Source organism: Mercenaria mercenaria, unplaced genomic scaffold (assembly GCF_021730395.1).
Source record: "Mercenaria mercenaria strain notata unplaced genomic scaffold, MADL_Memer_1 contig_159, whole genome shotgun sequence".
Classification (NCBI taxonomy): domain Eukaryota; kingdom Metazoa; phylum Mollusca; class Bivalvia; order Venerida; family Veneridae; genus Mercenaria; species Mercenaria mercenaria.
Window position 1 is genome coordinate 18,416 of NW_026459576.1, and position 19,746 is coordinate 38,161.

Genomic DNA, 19,746 nt, shown 5'->3' on the forward strand with positions numbered 1-19,746 from the left:
AAGGAACATCCCTTTAGGAGGAGATGTTGTTTCAAGGAAAGAGTTGACGGACGGACGACGGACGGACGGACGCCGGACGTTGAGCGTTTCACAATAGGTCACCCTTGGCACTTTGTGCTCAGGTGAGCTACAAATGGACGACTGGAAATTTAAAAATATGTTAGTGCTGCACTGACTCGGGAGGTCGGACCCTCTTGATCTTCCCCTCCTTTGTGCTAGTTAAACTGGACGGATGAGACAACGGCGGATCCTCGACATCCTCCCCCGTTAACCTGTTCAAATCAAGAGGGAACCCGTTATGGCTTTGTATTGGATCATTAGATCCCTTTGCAAACCCATCAGTTTTCAAGTCAAGTTTTTGTTTGGGTGTTTGACTCACCCCGCATGGACTAGCATTTGATATAACCTTTTTGCTTTGACGACGGCGTATTAGTATATGTTGGTACATTTTGAATAACTGGCGGCAACATAGGTTTACCAGTTCCATTTTGAACTGCAGGTGTTTGCGTAGGTTTTGCTGCAACATTCTGCTTTTCTTTTAGTACGTCTGGGACAGGCAGTTTGCGTAGATGCATCAATACACTTTATTGGTTTGTTTGTGTTCGATTTTGCAATTGAAGAATAGGTTGATGTGAGTGATGGAGATATGAATTTAGCGTTGGCAATTAGTCTAGCTTCCGGAAATCCAATGCCCTGTGTGATTTTGACATGAAGAACCTCTTTTTCGACATTCTATGTCTTGCAGTCACGAAACTTGGCCGAGTGTGGCTTGCTGCAATTCACACATCGCAATGGAGGACTGCAGGTGTCAGTGTCATGCTTATGAGAATAGTCATTTTGGCCACACTTTGGGCAGATGTACTTGCCTTTACAGTTCTTTTTGTTGTGCCCAAACCTACTTTACTCTATATTTTATCATTCAGTAAATTTAACCAGAGAGCAGTGAAGTGACAAAACAAGGAAGAAGTCCTGCAGAAAAAAAATCACAACTAGATTTCTACCCTTTTTTTTGTCTCGGAACTTGACCTACATACGCTACAGTACCAATATACATATATATATATATATATATATATATATATATATATACTTACTCGGACATGTCCATTCGTGTACAGCTCGAAAGAAACTTCCCTGATAGAGCGTAAATTTGAATGCGTGCGAAGGAAATAAGTACTCGCCATTACAAATTAGTTAAAATTTTGAGAGCAAAAGCGGGAAAAGAATTGAACAAGCAAAGAAAAAATTCTTGGCAATCATACGTTTCTAAACTAAATTCCAGATCATCAGTTAAAATGCCTGGGATATGGTTGGCAAAATTAGTAGTAAAGGAAAACTCTTAAACTTTATTCATTTAAAACCAAATCAGATCAGTCCATTGCATCCAAAAAAGAAGATATTACAAACACTCTCGGTGACAATTTTTCAAAGAAAACCTCTTCATCAAACAATTATGACCAGCGTTTTCAAAATATTAAATCAACTAAAGAAAATAAGCCTTAAATGTTAATTCAAATAATGATGAAGATTATAATAAACCTTTTTCACTTACATAATTACTTGACTTTCACAGAGAAGAAAATATTATTATCTCTTCCGACTCACTATCTGTTTTACAGTCAATTTGTAAACGAAACATGGAAAGTCATATTTTGTTGGATTCCAGGTAATGTTGATTTTAACGGAAATGTGGATACTGCAGCCAAGAAATTCCTTTCATTAGCAAAGTCTACTTTGAAATTACCATACACTGATTTTAAAATAAATACAAACAAATACATTTCATCTAAATGGCAATCGTCATGATAAACTTCAAAATATAAAACCTTCTTTAGGTGATTAGCACCAAGGGAACAGATCTGGGCGCAGGGAGGAAGTTGTTCTTTTTCGTTGTCGAACAAGTCATACCCGGTTGATTCATTCTTATTTTCTGAACAAAAAAGATCAACTTCAATGTGTACCATGTCAAACACCGCTTATAATTAAACATGTTTAAATCGACTGTGTAGATTTCGCTCTACAGCGTAGTGCATACTATGACGTTCATTCTATGAAAGAGTTGTTTGAAAAATTTTCAGTCGGCAATATGTTAATTTTTTTAAAGCAGATAGGCATGTATTATCATCATACCAGATTTGTTGAGCGCCCTTTTCATATGAAATATACGTTCAAGGGCGCCTTACAATTAAACATGTAACATATCGCAGATATGTAGGAAAATCACTAAACATGACATATGCAATCATAAAATTGAAACTGAAACTGAATAATTTGATTAAATGCCTATTTTATAAACATATATTCAATGGCGTTGTACATAATAGTAATGATAGTTATTATAACAATATTAACAATGACAATGATAATAATTACAGCCTTATTGTAACAAACAGTCATGACCGCGCCCCTCACCTTGAGGTCATTTTACCCCTATTGCCAATACCAGTGCTTAAAGCACCTGGTACGCCCAGACGAGCTGCATCAAGTAGAGCAATTATTTTATTCTTTTTAAAAATGATACTGAACTTTCAAGTAGAATATTAAGATATTATACACTGGTTATGCTGACGGATTATAAAATGTCAGTGTTTGAATGACTAACTTTTTAATATAACAGTTTGCAGCTGATAGCTTTGAGCAGATCAGTTTTGCCCAACCTTTTATTTATAAACTAAATAACTTTTGAATCAAAGACGTTGAAGACTGAACCAACTGATTAATAAAATTTGTGGTCAGAAGAATATTACATGTCACGAACAGACTCGGTCGAACTGAGTCTGCTATTGCTTTGCATTCTATGCGTCCAAATGATATTTATCAAAAGTACTGTACAGTCGAGACAGATAATGTGCATTTGAAGAAAACATTATACCATCATAGTGTTTCAACTAACTCACCCCAGGTAAGGCGAGCTAACTTTGTCAAACGTTTTTGTTTACACTTAAAATAACACATTTTTCAGTAGTCTCTACTAAACTAATCCAAGCACATTGTATAATGTTTCACAGTTTGCAAGTTGTTAGCTTGCTATCATAGACTGAGATAATGAATTATAATCTGGACGTTCAATATCACTTTTCACCTGTCTAAACTTGAATCAAAGGGTTCATTGGTGATCTTTTGGTCAACCGCACAATTTTCAGCTGTTTTAAATACATTGTATTTTGCATTTGAATGCCAGTGCCAGTGTGTAATGTGGCGATTTCTCTTCTTTAACATATTCCAGAAATATTGATTTCTAATTGTTTTTATATTTCATAGCATATCAATGCAGCGGTTTCAAGTTTTGTTTTGTGAGAAAATGTATATTCCGCATGATATTTTGAAGTATGATGGTAACCTTAAATTTTTCGTTCTTCTCGTATTGACATCGAATACTAGTCTTTTTAAGTTACCTGCGGAGAGTTATTTATAAAGGTAAAAAAAATAGGGTAAGTCTAATCAATGACCAGGTTTATTAACTTTTAGATTTAACTTCAACTTTGCAAATTTAATAAACTATATTATCCTTTTTTTCTGTACATTTCAGACAAGATTACACAGCGAAAGAAGATTGGTGAACGTGAGGAAACTACTGCGAAGTGGGTTTACGATACAAGTTTCGACTTTGCAATACTCACAGGTATGTATTTTACTTTATTTGGCACCCTTTTTAGCTCGTTCAACGTGAATGTGATTTATTATAATAGGTGGATAATTCGGCGTACATCGTCCAGCGTCCTACTTCCTGCGTCCTGCGTCCTGCGTCAACATTTTTACTTAAACATTTTCTCCTCTGAACCTACTGGTCAAAATTACACCAAACGTGTTCAGTAGCATTTTGGAATGAACCGCTATTAAAATCTTTAATACAGAAAACTAAACAGTTAAATAGAACAATAGTTATCAAAATCTCTTAATTTCCTTTATGAAATGATGTACATGGTGAAATAAGAGCCTATTTTGAGCATCAATAGCAAATAGTAATTTATTCGTGCTAAGAGGGTGGAACTGACGTGTATTTATAAAAAGATTTCTCCTTTGATTGTTGTATTTTGGACATTTAAATAGAAAGTGTTCGGCATCTTCTACTAAAGCACCGCAGTCACATGCAGAATTTGCGATAAGGTGATTGTTACACAAATCTGAATTAACGTTGCTACAATTGTTTCTAATGCGTGTTTTATGTACAGATGGTGAGCGATCGCCACTTGTAAAATATGATGGAACAATTGTAGGTTTGTATAAATTCTTGAGTTTTCTTTTGAAACTTGCTAATGAGTCTGATTCTCTAATATCTAAAGGTAATTCATTCCAAAGTTGTATTGCTGAAAGGATGACGGACTTAGAATATATTTCTGTTCTTCTCGCCATTGATACATAATTAACATTATTTCTCAACAAGTATTGATTTTCATATGCATTTTCGACTAAAGGGGGAAATAACTGTGATAAGTACAATGGCAATAAATAATGTTTTTCTTTGTATACTAATATTAATTTCTGAATCTTTCTTCTGTCCGCAAGAGATACACATCCGATTTCTTTTAATAGTTTTTGAATAGATACTGATCTTGTTAAACCCGATACAACTCTTGCAGCTTCGTATTGTATTTTTTCTAATATTTCTTTCTCATAATTAGCACAATTATCCCATAACGAAGAGGAATATTCCAGACGAGGACGTAAATAAGATATATATATATATATTTGATTGAGAGTTTTTCGTTGAATTTGAAATTTCAACATTTTTATTGACCCTAAAATTTTCGAGGCAGATGAGACTATAGTGGCGATATGTTCATGCCATGACCCGTCCTGACTAAAAGGTACACCGAGATGTTTATGATGTTCAGCAAATGTTAGATGTACATAATCAAAATATAAGTTTAGGCGGTTTCTATTACAATAGGAAAACAACATAACTTCTGTTTTAGAATGGTTAAAAATTACTAACCACTGACTGGACCATAACTTTATTTTGTGGAGGTCATGATTAAGAGTTTCTTCCATCGTATCTATGTTACTTGTTGATACGGCTAGAAACCTATCATCTGCAAAAAGTCTAGTAATATTTAAAAGTAAATCAGCTATATCATTTACATAGATAAAAATAAAAGAGGTCCAAGGACTGAGCCTTGAGGAACCCCACCATGTAGACATTGTGACTCTGAAAAAGACGTTCCGACGAAAACTTTTTGAGCTCTATTCATCATATAATTTTCTAACCAGTCTAACAAATTTCCAGTAATTCCATATTGTCGTATTTTGAAACTTAGTCCTTTATGCCAAACTCTATCAAACGCTTTGGATATATCACAAAAAGCAATACAGGTGGATTTTTTATTGTCTAAAGCTTTGCATATTTGATGATAGATTTCAGTCAGTTGATAAATAGTCGAATGTCCTGGTAAGAAGCCTGATTGATTTTGGAATATTAGTGAATTGTCATGTAGATAGTTAAACATACGTTTAAATATAATACGTTCCATAACTTTTCCAACACAACTAATAAGAGAAATTGGTCTGTAATTCGACGGTTTGTCTCTGTTGCCCTTTTTAAAAAGAGGCATAACGTGCGCTAATTTCCAACTAGACGGATATATTTTGTCGGACATTGAACGATTATAAAGTTGACAAAGAGATTTGCATAATGTTTTAGAAGTTTCTTTTAACATTTTATGACTAATTTCGTCAGGACCGGAAGCCTTGTTAACAACTTTATTTATTAAAATGTCTGTAATTTCTTGTTCCTGTATTATAAAATTTTCAAGACTTGTCGGTGTTCTTAGTGAAAAGATAGGAGGTTCAATATTTGTATCATCAACATTTGAAATAGACACGAAAAAATCGTTAGGAGTATTTGCTTTATCAACATCTGACAATGAATAGCTATTATTTTGGATTTTCAGAGTTATTATCTCATTATCCGAAGAGTTATCCTTAGCAAGCATTTTAACTGTATGCCAGTATTTACGCGGATTCGAAGTATTCAAGTCATTTAATGAAAATTCCGGATTATTATAGAAAACTTCTTTTGCGTGTTTTTTTTTTTCATGTTATTTACGCGATTTCTTAGTTGTTTATATAAATGCCAGTCTGAAGTTCTGTTAGAATTCAGTGCTTTATGAAACTGCCTATCTCTTTGTCGCAAAGTTCTTTGAATTTCAGAGTTGAACTAGGGTTTGTCTTTTGGTCGAATCAACGCCATATGTGTAGGGATACATTGTTTTGCGAATTCTAGAAATTTAGCAGTAAAGAAATCACAAGCATTATCTATACTTCCGTTATTTATATCGGACCAATCTGTGTTTTGAATTAAGTCATTTAATCTAATAAAAATCAGCGTTCTTATAGTTCGAAACTCTTCTTTTAAACGGTTTGTTAGAGTCAAAATCTATTTTAAGGAATATGTATTTTCCAAAATGGTCATTAACTTCTTTTGGCATTTCAAATACCCCTGAATCTAAAACATGAATATTATTTGTAACAGCAATAGGATCAAGTAATGTTCTGGAGTTAGATGTAATTTGAGTGGGTGAATTTATAGAATTGGTCAAATTGTTTAACAGCATTATGTCACGAAACTTGTGGTTTGATATGTTAAGCTGATATTCATTTATATCGCCTACCATTATTAAGTTCTGTTTTGATTCTAAAGCTATTTCTAAACGTCTATTCGGTTTGTCCCAAAATTCAACCGTGTAATGAGGTGGTCTATAAATTATACATAAAAGATATGAATGTTTTTTATCTTTAATTTCTACCCAAAGTGATTCGGGAAGTATATTTTCTAGATTAATTAGTCGTGTAGGTCTTAAATAGGCGGAAATATAAACTAGAAAACCCCCAGAATGACATGTTATATCCTTTCTGAACATGTAATCAAAACCCGGTAGTTGTAATGTACATGTACTATTTTGAATATTTGCATCCAACTTGGTTTCTGTAAAACACGAAATATCCATATCTAAATATTGATTTTCTATATAGTCAAATTTATTTCTTATACTACGAATAGTTTGGGGAAGTATCGATAAACAGTTTTCGTGACTAATCATAGGACCTGGGTTTAGTCCGACGTCACCTGCCAGAAGTAATAAATACGTTATGTATAATAAAGAGTTAAAACCGGTATTTAGGTAATCGATCGACTCTTACAGCTGATTATTCATTTAGTACTGATTATGCTTGTTTTGTGAACCGTGAAAAAGGCTGACAGACAGTATCCTTCCAGTTATAAATGTCATATTCAAAGTTGCTCTTCTTAACGAGTTTGTAAGTTGAAACTATAGTTTACATACAAAAGAATAAAGAAATGATACAATTTCCGCCAGGAAAGATGTCAAATTTACAGTATATCTCTCACGGCCACGGATCAAATTTTGGCCGTTGTAAAATGACCCCACTGATGTCCGCCATGATACTAGATCATTACCCATGATCGAGAAATAGATGAATAGCAGGCATATATATGGCGAGCAAGCACGGTGTCGACAAGGAAAACAACACAATGGACAGGAGACAGTGGCGACAAAACAAAATAAAAGGGTCAATGTGTATAAAAAAACAAAACAAAAACTAAAGTTTGTACTAATGTTTTGAAACATGATAGAAGGATATCTTAAAGGTTAGATAGCAGATGAAGTATTATACATTTCTCTTATCACATTTTAACAGATCACTAAATATAAAATTGCGTACAAAAAAACTATAGCGGGTTGACAGAAAAAATGTAAGACTAACTCATTTAGATATAAAAAGGACTCACACTACACGCACACACTACACGTTCTGTGAGAACATTCTTGTGATATTACATAAATCTCTTAATCAATATATTTTAGACCACAAAATAGGTCTATAAGAGTTTTAAAATAATGTACAGTTACTGACATTTTCTTTAAATAAAATAATGCCACTGAATCTAATAATGTACCATCTCCTAATAAGATAATGAAAATACCGTCATTTCCATAAACAACTTTCGTGAAAGCGAAAAAATTGTATTGCTACCTGGTTATATGCAATTACCGCATTCAGTCATTCAAGCGATGAAAATAGATAATTGATATTAGGCCGTGTAAGTTTTACGTTAATTAATAATATTCTTTTTATCCTGCAGCCAATAAAATCTGTGTATAATTTCATTAAAAATGTTTTTCTATACAAAAATAATCCTGATTTTTAGTTTACTCAATTGTAAATTCCTACGCCCTTTATCCTGTTACACATGATTCCTTACAATAAAACATTATTTCTTACCTCATGCTTTGCCTTCTGAAGTTTTGAGTATTATAAATCATCGGTGTTATCAGGGCATTCGTGTACAAAACAAGCAGAGTGGTTTTGACTCGGATAAAATACAGCCTAAAAACACGCTTGAGATGAATTCAAATGCCCGCAGTCTATACCATAAATTTCCTTAATTTCCGTGCTAGACAATGTGAGGTAAATGAAATTTCTTCCACCATGATTCGTTTAGATCCAATAATAACAATAAACGACTGCATAAATCTGGTTATTTGTGTAAATTTCTAACTTAAAATGAGTAAACGCCACAAAACAAAAAGTCAAGGTCGATTCACCCAGACTTTAAAAACCGCCACCGTACCATTCCGTATTGAGGTTTAGAAGGATAGAGTCAATTAATTTTTTCTACCGTGACTGTCCTCATAAAATGATGAAATGTTTGAGCTTCGAAATCTTGGCCCAGTTTACACTGCCTATAGTACATATACTTGAAAAAGTAGTCCTTCAGTTGACGGTATAAACCTCTAAATAAACCCCAAATACACGACAGGCAGTTATCGGCCTGATAAATGCTTAAGTGTTAGGATAAAGTGAGATATCGTTGTGCAAATCATAGGCACGTCCCGTTTGGCTTTTCTTGCAGAATTTTTTAGCCCCTTATATTTCATCAAACATTTGTCTGTACTACTTCTTTTATACTGCCTGGTAGTGGAAATAAAATGAAACTTTATACGATTGATCTGTAGGGAGCCCGGTTACGTATATATTACCCGTTTGACAGTCGAAAGAATTTATTGAGTTATTGCTTTCTTTTATGCAATAAATCACAAAGAACCATTGATAAATTACTTTTTATGTTTCTCCGTAATTTTATCAGTATGTAATAACTTTTTCGTCTCGTGTCCATTACTCAAGCCTGTTGGTTATATTTGTAAGAACAATGTCACGCTGCTCAGTTTGCCGGTCTTGAACCTATTTATCGTTTTTATGCAAGCTGAAGGCTAGTGAGCGTCTCGGGGTTCTATGGTCATCTCATGCAAATAGCAACCTTGTAAACAAATGATAAATATATAATAAAGTATGTAAGATCTGTGGTGGCACAAAGTCTAACATAATATTATTGAATGTCTGTTTGTCAGGACTTCATGTTTAAAAATGCTCAAAGCTGCTAAATGGTAACAGTATAAATTCGTCTTCATTATTATGCATACGATTGTCCTTTGAAGCTAAAGAAAATTCATGCCAGTTTGTATGAGTATGACTCCATACATTGCAGATAAACAAGATCCGACTGCAAGTGTCAATTACCTTAGTCCAAACAAACCCGAGGAATGTAGCGTGAGAGGAGAATTCGACATGAATCTGAGCTTTGAGTCACTTTTAAAAGATGCAGAGGGAAATTCTCTTGACTGCGAACTTAGTGGTGAAAGGTTTGGCAAAATATTGAACCTATCATTAATAGTTTCATTACTGCGGTACATTTTGTAGCAATGATAGTTAGACTGAAATTAGTTCATTGTACATTTGTATATAGATTATTGCTCAGATTGGTAAATATGTAAAGAATGATAAAATATATTTTTCTTGTGAATCATTACAAATTACATGTATTTCTAGCCCAATTTTCAAAACGGGTAAACAGAAAAGACGCTTAGAGGGAGCTTTTTGCTTCACAATTAATATGCAACAAATACAGGTTGCGTCGCATACAAAACTGTTCAGAAGGCACCAACAATTAAAAGAAAAGTTAATTATGTCTCCCACCACACATTGGTTTGGGAGACATATTGACTTACTCCTGTCTGCGCGTGTGTGTGCGTGTGTCACAAATCTTGTCCGCGCTTAAGGTGAAACATTTCTTATCCGATCTTCACTAAACTTGAAGAAGATGTGTTTGACCATAAGTCCTCAGCCAAGTTCGATAACTAGCCAAATCAACCAAGGCACTTCAGAAGTATGGCCCTTGAATTACCGAAAGTCGGCCTTTTTACTCTTTTCAGCTCTCTAAGGCGAACATTTCTAATACGATCTTCACCAACCTTAAACAAAATGTGTTTGCCAATAAGTCCTCGGCCAAGTTCGATTACTAGCCAAATCGCCTATGGCATTTATGGCCCTTGAATTACCGAAAATCGGCCTTTTTTACTCTTGTCCGCACGCTAAGTCGAACAGTTCTCATCCGACCTTTACCAAACTTAAACCAACTGTTTTTACCATAACTCCACGGCCACGTTCATTAACTAGCCAAATTGCCCCAGGCACTTTAGAATTATGGCCCTTGAAATACCCAAAATCAGCCTTTTTACTCTTCAAAGGTATATAGTGAGTAAACAGTATATAAAGACTGACTTACTATTTTGATGATAAGGCAGTTGTGAGAGTCATGCGCTTTTCTTAAATGCAGCTCTATTGAATTCTGATGCCACTCCGCTTATCAGGTGAAAGCAAGTATGTCAACGAGTTTTTTTTACTCTTTTGCTGTGGGCAACCCTTGAAAAATATGATCGATCATTTACATTTAGGATCCGATGGATTTTACAAGTCACTGTGAGCTCGCAAAAATGTAAATCATATTGTTTTCTAAATCTAAATGCTTTATTTCCAAGTTCAAAGTCACGTAATACTTTCAATACTTCCATGGTATTATGCCTAATTAGTTGTTCATTTATTCGAACTGCGAAGGTGAACCAGAACCTTCAAGTATGCATTTCTCATTATAGTTCATAGCTCAGACAATAAAACAGAAGAATTTTATTAGTTGAACTTACCTTCGTTTTCTCTATCCGACCCACGTGAGTTTTTCCATTGTTTTAGGTAGATGATACTAATCAATCCGACTATTTTTATTTTACTAAACTTGAAAATGCGCATGTGTTTCCTTGTTATACGCCCCTGTTGGAAAAACGGACGTATTATGTGATGGCGCGTGCCTGTGTCCGTCCATCCTCATATTTTGTGTCCTGAATATAACACATTGACCATTTAAGGTATTGCCTGAAACTTGGCATATTAGTTATTTATTTATTTCATTTTGTAGAGTCTAACGTCGCACCGACGAAAGTTTAGGCCATATGGCGACTTTTTAGCTTTGATGGCGGAGGAAGTTCCCAGGTTCCCCTCCGTGCATTATTTCATCACCAGCGGGCACATGGGTAGAACCACCGACATTCCGCAAGCCAGCTGGATGGCTTCCTCACATGAAGAATTCAACGCCCCGAGTGAAGCTCGGAACCACATCGATGACGGGCAAGTGATTTGAAGTCAGCGACCTTAACCACTCGGCCACGGAGGCACCCATATAAATAGATGGCGATGGTATGATGTGCAGAGCACATGAACCAGGGCGGTAAATCAGTTGTAAAATTCATCTTTCGGAGCAATCTTGGCATAGAGGTGGGTAGTGATGAGGTGATTTGAGGAATACACCAATCCTCATAACCCCCACTCCCTCCCGACCCCTAAAAATATGCTTCTATATTTTTGTACCTAAGTATTAGTTGTGCCTTATGAACCAGGTCGGAAGGTCAAAGGTCAAATTTACAGTAAGGTCAAATATGTCTGTCATATTTTGTGTCCAGAACATAACGTATTGACCAATTAAGGTATTGACTTTGAACTTGGTATGTGGTATTGAGATTATGTGCTGAGCGGTAGGTCAAAGGTCAATGTCACAAACTGAGTTCAAATCTGTCCTTTGTATTTTGTTTTCGGAGGACAACTTCAAAACTGTTCAAGTTATTGACTTTAAACTTGGAATAAAAGACGGTGGTGATATAAGGATTGCATTAGTCCACACACACACACACACACACGCACACATACACATACACACACACACACACAAGAAAAAAGAATAGAAACAAATGACTTTCAGTTTGTTGTGCCTTATTATTCCATCATCATTGCCACACAAAAGCCCCAATCCCCATCCACTGTCAGAGTACATTATTATTATTATCGTCATCATCATCATCATCATCATCATCATCATCCTCATAATCCTACAACCAAGATTTATATAGCGCTATGTTAATAGTAAACACGTTCAAATGCGCTTTACGTAGCGCAAAGACAGACACTCTGAGCGCCAAATTCATCCTCTACTAGTACAGATACAGAGCGATCTGACCAGAGGGGCAGAGCGAGAGAAAGCCTCAGAACAGAGAAATCCTATTAGATACAGGTACCTGTAATTACATACCCCCCCCACAACCCCCCCCCCCCCCCACCCCCGAAAAAAAAAATCTTTAACTTTTACTTCCTTCTTTTCTGATCTAGAATTTCGGGCGTATATTGCAAGCTTTGCAGAGCTCTTGTTAACGTTATTGCAATATCAAAATAATCTGACCGTACACATGAAAAATCGAACACAATTGTTAATTTAGAAAATGGAGAAAATTAATCATAAAGAAAAAAAAAACAATTGTGTAAACATAATTCATCATTTTATATTCCTTTTTGTACACAAAATTTGAAAACTCAAAACTCCACACATCTTACATGTACTTATTGTATAAATACACATGTATAATGAAAATTTCCAAAACAAAACTTTTAGAATAATTTCAGGAACTATACGTTTCCGCCGAATACCGCGTTGCAATATGTTACGACACTGACAGTGTCAAAGGTCACCTGAACAAAATTACTATAAAAAAAGAAATGCTTTAGTTACTTGTTTCATTTTTAAGGGCTGATTTCCCTTGTTAATATATTTCCGCTTTCACAGCTGAACCCTGTTGTGAAAACCCCATCAATCATATATTTCAGTTGTAGTACATAATCCTAATATAAAAAATCAGTCTATATGTCAAATAACAAACATTTCGGTTTCAAAATCAATTGATATATAACAACAGGCTATCGAAAATACATCCAAACTGAATAAAAGCATAATATTTCATGGTAAGTCCATAATACATCATTTGTTATCCTGGTATCCAATATAGAAACATATACACAAAAAAGAAATATATTATTAGTTACACTGCTTGTTGGTGACAGGATACGGGATTTACGCTGTCGAGGAAATCCATATCAGGCGAGAGCGAAGCTCGACCCTGATATGGATTTTCGAGACAGCGTATATCCCGTATCCTTTCACCAACAAGCTGTGTAACGATTTTATCTTGCCGACTACCCTTTACTTACATGCCATAATCTAATATTTTGTAAATTAACAAAGCGGCAGCCATTTTTTTAAAATCAAAATTCATATCTGAAATGTACTAGCAGGATATGGAATATATCCTGTCTCCACGTGACGTCTATTGACCAATAGAAATGCAAGAAACTTGTAGGAGGCAAGATAAAAGTGTTTACAATTCTCTAAATGAAAATAGCAATCTTCCTTATAAATTTTACGCTTTGTTGCCTTCAATCAAAATCACCGGATGAGACTTTGTAATTTATAAAGATTACATTTCTATGTTTACTGTTACACTATGTATTTATTCCGGATTTACTTTCTATTCTCTTTTGTTCTGATTGTTAGTCGATTATTATTATTGACATTTATGAATACTTTTCAGAAGGAATATAACTGCTAAATAAAATAGTGCTCCTTTTTAAAATTATAAATTTTCACTTCAATGAGGGTTAGTACAAAAAGAAGCCCAGATTGACCTTTCCTCAATTCTTGTTTTGCAACTTAAAATATATAAATGTTCTATATTCATTTCATAAAACACCTGGCTGATCTTTTCCATGAAAAGTAAAATAGCATTTTATTTCTATATGTTTACGCTTTAAACACGTTGGATACTAATAAAAGGCATATACATCACATGACTCCCGTGCATGTTGACCCTTGTGATGAATAAAACAGTATTGAAGCCAAGTATGGTTCTTATGTGAGCTATGTTTAACAAAACATAAATAGGAGAATTTATTATAAGTCTCTGCATGTTTATAACTTAAACTTCTGAAAGGAATATTTCATTTTTAAAGTCTTTTATGTGTGAAAAATAAGTAAAATAAATACACATTATGTAAATCGCAAAACGTCTTTTCACATTTCTAAATTCTATAGTGTGCTTAATGCAATCGGTCTCTTAATAGACGTGGTCTCTCAAGTTAAAATGACTGTATCTAGTGTATTTATCTCAATTCCTTTGTCAGGATTGTCATTTTATTCATAAAGGTTCTTGTTTAACTATTTTTTTGAATTTCTGGAATTGTGTAAAGTCAGAACTATCATGGGTCTTATATTAAAGAGTAATATCGAAGTTTCATTAACTAAAATACAGAAAGTTTGGGCAATTTTTATCACACTTCAGAGATATTTCTTATTTCACCCATGATTAATTGACGATCATTGCAACTTTGTAATCTAGTCTGCTTTAACATAGCACATATATCTACTAATATTTGCTACAAGTTTTGAGAATTTTACCGACAAACTAATGTACCTTTTAACTGTTCCAACCCCGAGTTTCGGTCGTACAAATCATTTGATTAAGCATTACGCAATTTTATCTGTAAAACACGTTGTTTAAATTCTCAAATTGTTATCCTTGATTTAAAAAAGGATGACTGTTTACAGGAATTATTGCATGTGTCCCTCTTAATTACTCTTGCAGGTAAACACTGTAATGCTCCGATAGGCGTCGCTTTTGATAATTCTTTGATACTTTTTTAAAGTCAGTTATGTTCCAACTCATTTTCTGTGCTTCAAGTTGTCAAAAAATCAGAAACCTAGCACCAGTTAAATATTTAGGACATTTTTAAACAGTAATGTTAAGTAAAAAAAAACACAAACACATTTAAGGGTACATGCATCGAGGCTATGTTTAGAACAACCCTCAATGAAGTAAAAAAAAATGAAAATTGAAAGGCACATTGGCATATATGTTTCTGCTATAAAGTAATCAGAAATGTCAAAAATCAAGTTCAGCATACATTATCAGCAACAACCTGAAAGAGAGGTGCTCACTAATTAGCTTATTATTAGAACAATAGAAAATACAAAGTGCATTCGATAAGGAAACAATCACACAAATCTAAAAAATAATTCAGTGTATCCAGTTGTTGGCATTTTTATTAAAGGCAAACAAGCATCAAAACATTGCCACATTGTTTTACCTCATTCAATTTATAAAGGCATTTAGTATGATGGCTGATTTCTGCAATGTCGTGTTGGCGTGTTGGCGAGGCGAAAACATGACAACAAAAAACTCGACAAACGCCTAATTTGTTGATTTTAATGTGTTTTAACCACAACTTCCTGTTTTCGTGTTGCTGTGGTGAAAACACGATACATTCTACGAGAAAACTGGACATTTAGAGGGCCTCGACACGACTTATTTATTTGTCGAGTATTCGTGTTTGCGGGTATGAATGTGTCGTGTTGGCAGCTTTCATTTGTCGTGCTGTCGTGACTTCGCCCCGCCGACTTGAAAACACAACAAATACCTACAAGAAAAATGAAAATATAACAAATATCATATTTGTCAATTTTTCGTGTTTTCGTTTTGGCGTCTTTCGTTAGACATTCGCACAATTACACTTATGCAAGACGCATAAAGACATCTAGACTGATGATAGTCAATATAGCGCACAGTAAGAAAATGACCCATCTAGCGCTCACCTTTTGCGTAGTTTACGGCGAATGACTCGAGTATATGGTGAAAATGATGACAATATCTCCCGTTACTGATCTTCTTCTTTCAGTAAAAGAGCTGGGATCCTCTAGCTCTGCGAGCTGTTCAAAATGTATCAACCGCCATTTAAATTTGAAAACCTTATTTTCAAAATGTGAGCATTTTACACATCTAAGCACATGATTGGGACTTTCTATCTAAATGTTTTTAGAATACAACATATATACATAAGATGTTAAACACGTCTGTTTGGTTAAAATAACTATGTGATAATGTAAAAAGATTGTTTGATGAAGGAGGTAGAACTACTTTTTCGTACTGAATTTTCCTGAATAAAATAACTAACGTTCCTACCTGCCTACCCAGCCTGTAATGAAATGGATAGCGTGAGAAGATATTTTAAGGCTAGCCCAATAGATACCCTATGATGTATGTTATACCGCACCAAACTCTAAACGGCTTGTTTTCGAGTTGTTGTGTTTTCGCCCCGCCAACACGACTTGGCAGAAATCAACCACAATACGTTAGCCATTGTAAACAGGGGCATATTTTCTTGCAGTTTTTGTATTGTGTATTATGTGTATTGTATTATGGACTTACTGTAAGACTGTAAGTACGAATTTATTCAGATTGGATGTGCTTTCGTAAGCCTATTGCTCTGTCTCATAATTAATTTAATATACCTTACTATGAACAGTAACTAATCTGCATATGACAGAATCCTGTATACAAGATCAAACAACCGGAGTAGTGAAATTTTGAAACGACCTGTATATTTCTATTATATTCGGAGTATGAAACAAAACTGAAGTATATTACATATTGGTTTTCACAGGTCCGTTGAGGTGGAAATATATATACAAGGGAGATAAGCGTTATTTACAAGTACTTACATAACGGTGATGTATTATTATTTTCAAGTTCTATCAGCAGTGACACTACAGGGTTTTGTTCAACATCGCATGAAACAGCTGCCGACTGTCTACATGGTATGGACCAACCACAATTTGAAGTATTTATGGATAAATCACTTGCAAAGGTATCTAATTGAAATGTATTTACAGTCAAACTTTTATATAAAGACTATGCCCTGAAGAAATACACAGTCATCTTTGTTGACAGATTGGTAAAATATAACAATGTTTACATCGGAATTGAAACTATGGAAAATGCTTTCTAGTGCTCTCTGTACCCAGTTGGTATTTACCTGCCAACTAGAACATAGATGTCCCAATTACAAGCAGCGATAGTATTGCAAGGAAGATTGTTTGACAACTTTGGGACAATTGGTTTGCCATTTCCTCCTATTTTGTCCGATTAATAACTTTGCAATGCATTGATCGAATTTATTTAATAACTTGGCGCAAATATTCTCTATTACTATTTAGCTCTCCGTCCATTCCCTTTTCAGTGCAAATTATTTATGTAATGTCTTGAATAGATAAAATATATCCAAACCAATCAGATATGGTTTCACCTGCCCTAGCTTAAAGTTCAAGGTTACAATAGAGGCCACAGACTTCGGATATTTTTGTCCATGTGACCGTTCTACGCTTGAATAGTTATTGAAATTACATGGCTAAATCATTCTCATTGATAAGACCAATGTTTCGCATGCAAACCGGATCCCTAGCTCAAAGGTCAATGTCACAATAGAACGTCAAATATTTTGTGCATTTTATCTTTTCTTGTCTATATAATCTGTACGAAATTTTACAGGGATGGAAGACCTCTTTTTTGTATAAAATTACAGCCATGATTATTTAAATTTTACACCTTAAATGAAAAAGTGACAGCTGCAGACATGCCTCTTTAGAAGTTGCAGGTGTAGAAATGTTGAGAAGTTACAGGTGTAGTTGAAAAAGGGAGGCATTATTTTGGAGAACGAAATTGGAGATGCAAACAAGTTTAGGATGAACAGGAATTTTCTAGAAAAGTCAGCAATCACTACCGAAACGACTATGATCATATGACCCAGGGAAGTTCCAACACCTTATATGTCTGGAACAATGGGTCCCATCGCTAAGGTGACTTTGTCTAAGACTAGCGGATACTAGTAAACTATATGGAATGTTATTTGTTAAAAAAAGAACAAGGATAAATATCAAACAGGGAATGCCACTTTCCAAAACCCAGCCTCCCAAAAATGAAACCTACAGTACACAGATGTGCACACTTCCAACACATATACTCACATAAAAAGCAAACACACGAGGACAAAACAAACAAATAAACGAACACAATGGGTCATCGCCTTGGAACGGTCAGAGTCAGGTGACAGTGTAAATAAAAGTAATTCCCGCCAGGTGAATCTATAACACACGCAATGGAAACAAAAGGCATGACATGTGAAACACAAAAATGCTGCTGTATGATTTTATAAAAAGCAAACTTAAGAACTAAAAATGTATGTACTCAGTGCCTTTGCAGAAAGCAGAGCATCAAGATAAACACCCTTAAGGGTCCCAACGAAACGGGCCAGACGACAGAAATCAAAACAGTTCAGACCAAGTTGGTTTAAAAAACTGCTTATTACAGAGGCACCCTCACCCCCGCCACCCTCACTCTTCCGTCAGACACAATCAAAGAGGGAAGCGTAATGTCCAACTGTAAACGGATTGAACACTTTAAACATGCGGTGCGCCTCAAAACAGTTGGGATGTAACCTCTTTTAATAAAACGTTTTATAATTTTACAAAATACATTTGGGACATTACCATGACCCAAAAGCTTACGAAGTTTGTAAACCACATCCTCATAAAAAATGGGTTTTGAAGTACCTTCTCGCAGAAGTGTCTTTAAATTACTCCAAATCAGAATTACGGTAGTAAAATGTAGCAAAATATTTACGCAATTTGTAATAATGGTAGCCTTCTGAAGAAGTTTATTTGTTATGTATTGATTACGTTTATTAAAATCAACAACATGACTACACGCACAGACAAACATAATTAATTGAGAAATATATACCCCGTAAGAAGTAGCCCGAGGTACATCATCATCCAAATGGGGAAAATTTACAATTATACTAAAATTAAAATCATCCCTCTTCTCATAATTCTTGATTTGTATAATATTTTCACGAATAGAGAGATTTAAATCTAAACATAAAGCAGCAGTAACCGAAGTGTTAGTTTTATTTAACTGGAGCTCCCGGGGATATATAGTATCCACTAATTGTACAAAAAACGGAGTATCCATAATAAAAATATCATCCTGAAAGTGTGATGTATTATTAAATGCAGTAATAATGTCTGCATGCGTATCTGGAGAAAGCCTCAACGTAAAGTATAAAAACAAACCTGCGACAAGGGATGCATAGTTTGTCCCCATGGGATTACAAATTACTTGTCTAAAAACTGCATTCCCAAATGTGACGTAAATGTTGTTCAATAACAATAAACGGGCTTTACAAACTTCATCACAGGTCCACAAAGTACACAAATATATATAATGTTTAATAATGAGCGAGTAAAAATATTTATTGAAATTGCAAGCGAGAAATGTAGCATTCTCCCTGGCAAAAGTCATTTGAATTAGGGAAGTTAGTTTTCCATTTATCAAATTATGTGGTGGTAAAGTGGTGTACAATGTAAAACAATCGTATGCACTGACTGAAGACACTTTGTAGTTATTAATTTTAAACTTATCCAGGATTTCGTTAGAAATTTTATCGACCAAAAACCATAGAGCTTGGGAGACCAACATATACTAGTTATCATATATAAAATTTCCCTCCGACTATCTTGCCTTAATGATTCGTTTAACAATGACTTTCAAAAGATTTAGATTTTGAGCTCAATAATTTCAGGAATCAGGCTAATGATATTCAGCATAGCCTCTTGTATGCTGAAACTACTAAACATAACTGGCCTTTTTGTTGAAGTTCCAATCAGACGATGTCTTTGAATCA

General features: G+C 34.6%; 1 protein-coding gene across 1 annotated transcript in view; it reads left to right on the forward strand.

Moving 5' to 3' along the window:
• Nucleotides 1-19,746, forward strand: part of LOC128551724 (interferon-induced helicase C domain-containing protein 1-like) — a 73,862-nt gene that overhangs the window by 14,518 nt on the left and 39,598 nt on the right. Inside the window, exons 7-9 of the mRNA XM_053532639.1 lie at nucleotides 3,530-3,622; nucleotides 9,509-9,662; nucleotides 16,755-16,872. Coding sequence (XP_053388614.1) covers nucleotides 3,530-3,622; nucleotides 9,509-9,662; nucleotides 16,755-16,872 — 365 coding nt within the window. The remainder of the gene's footprint in view (nucleotides 1-3,529; nucleotides 3,623-9,508; nucleotides 9,663-16,754; nucleotides 16,873-19,746) is intronic.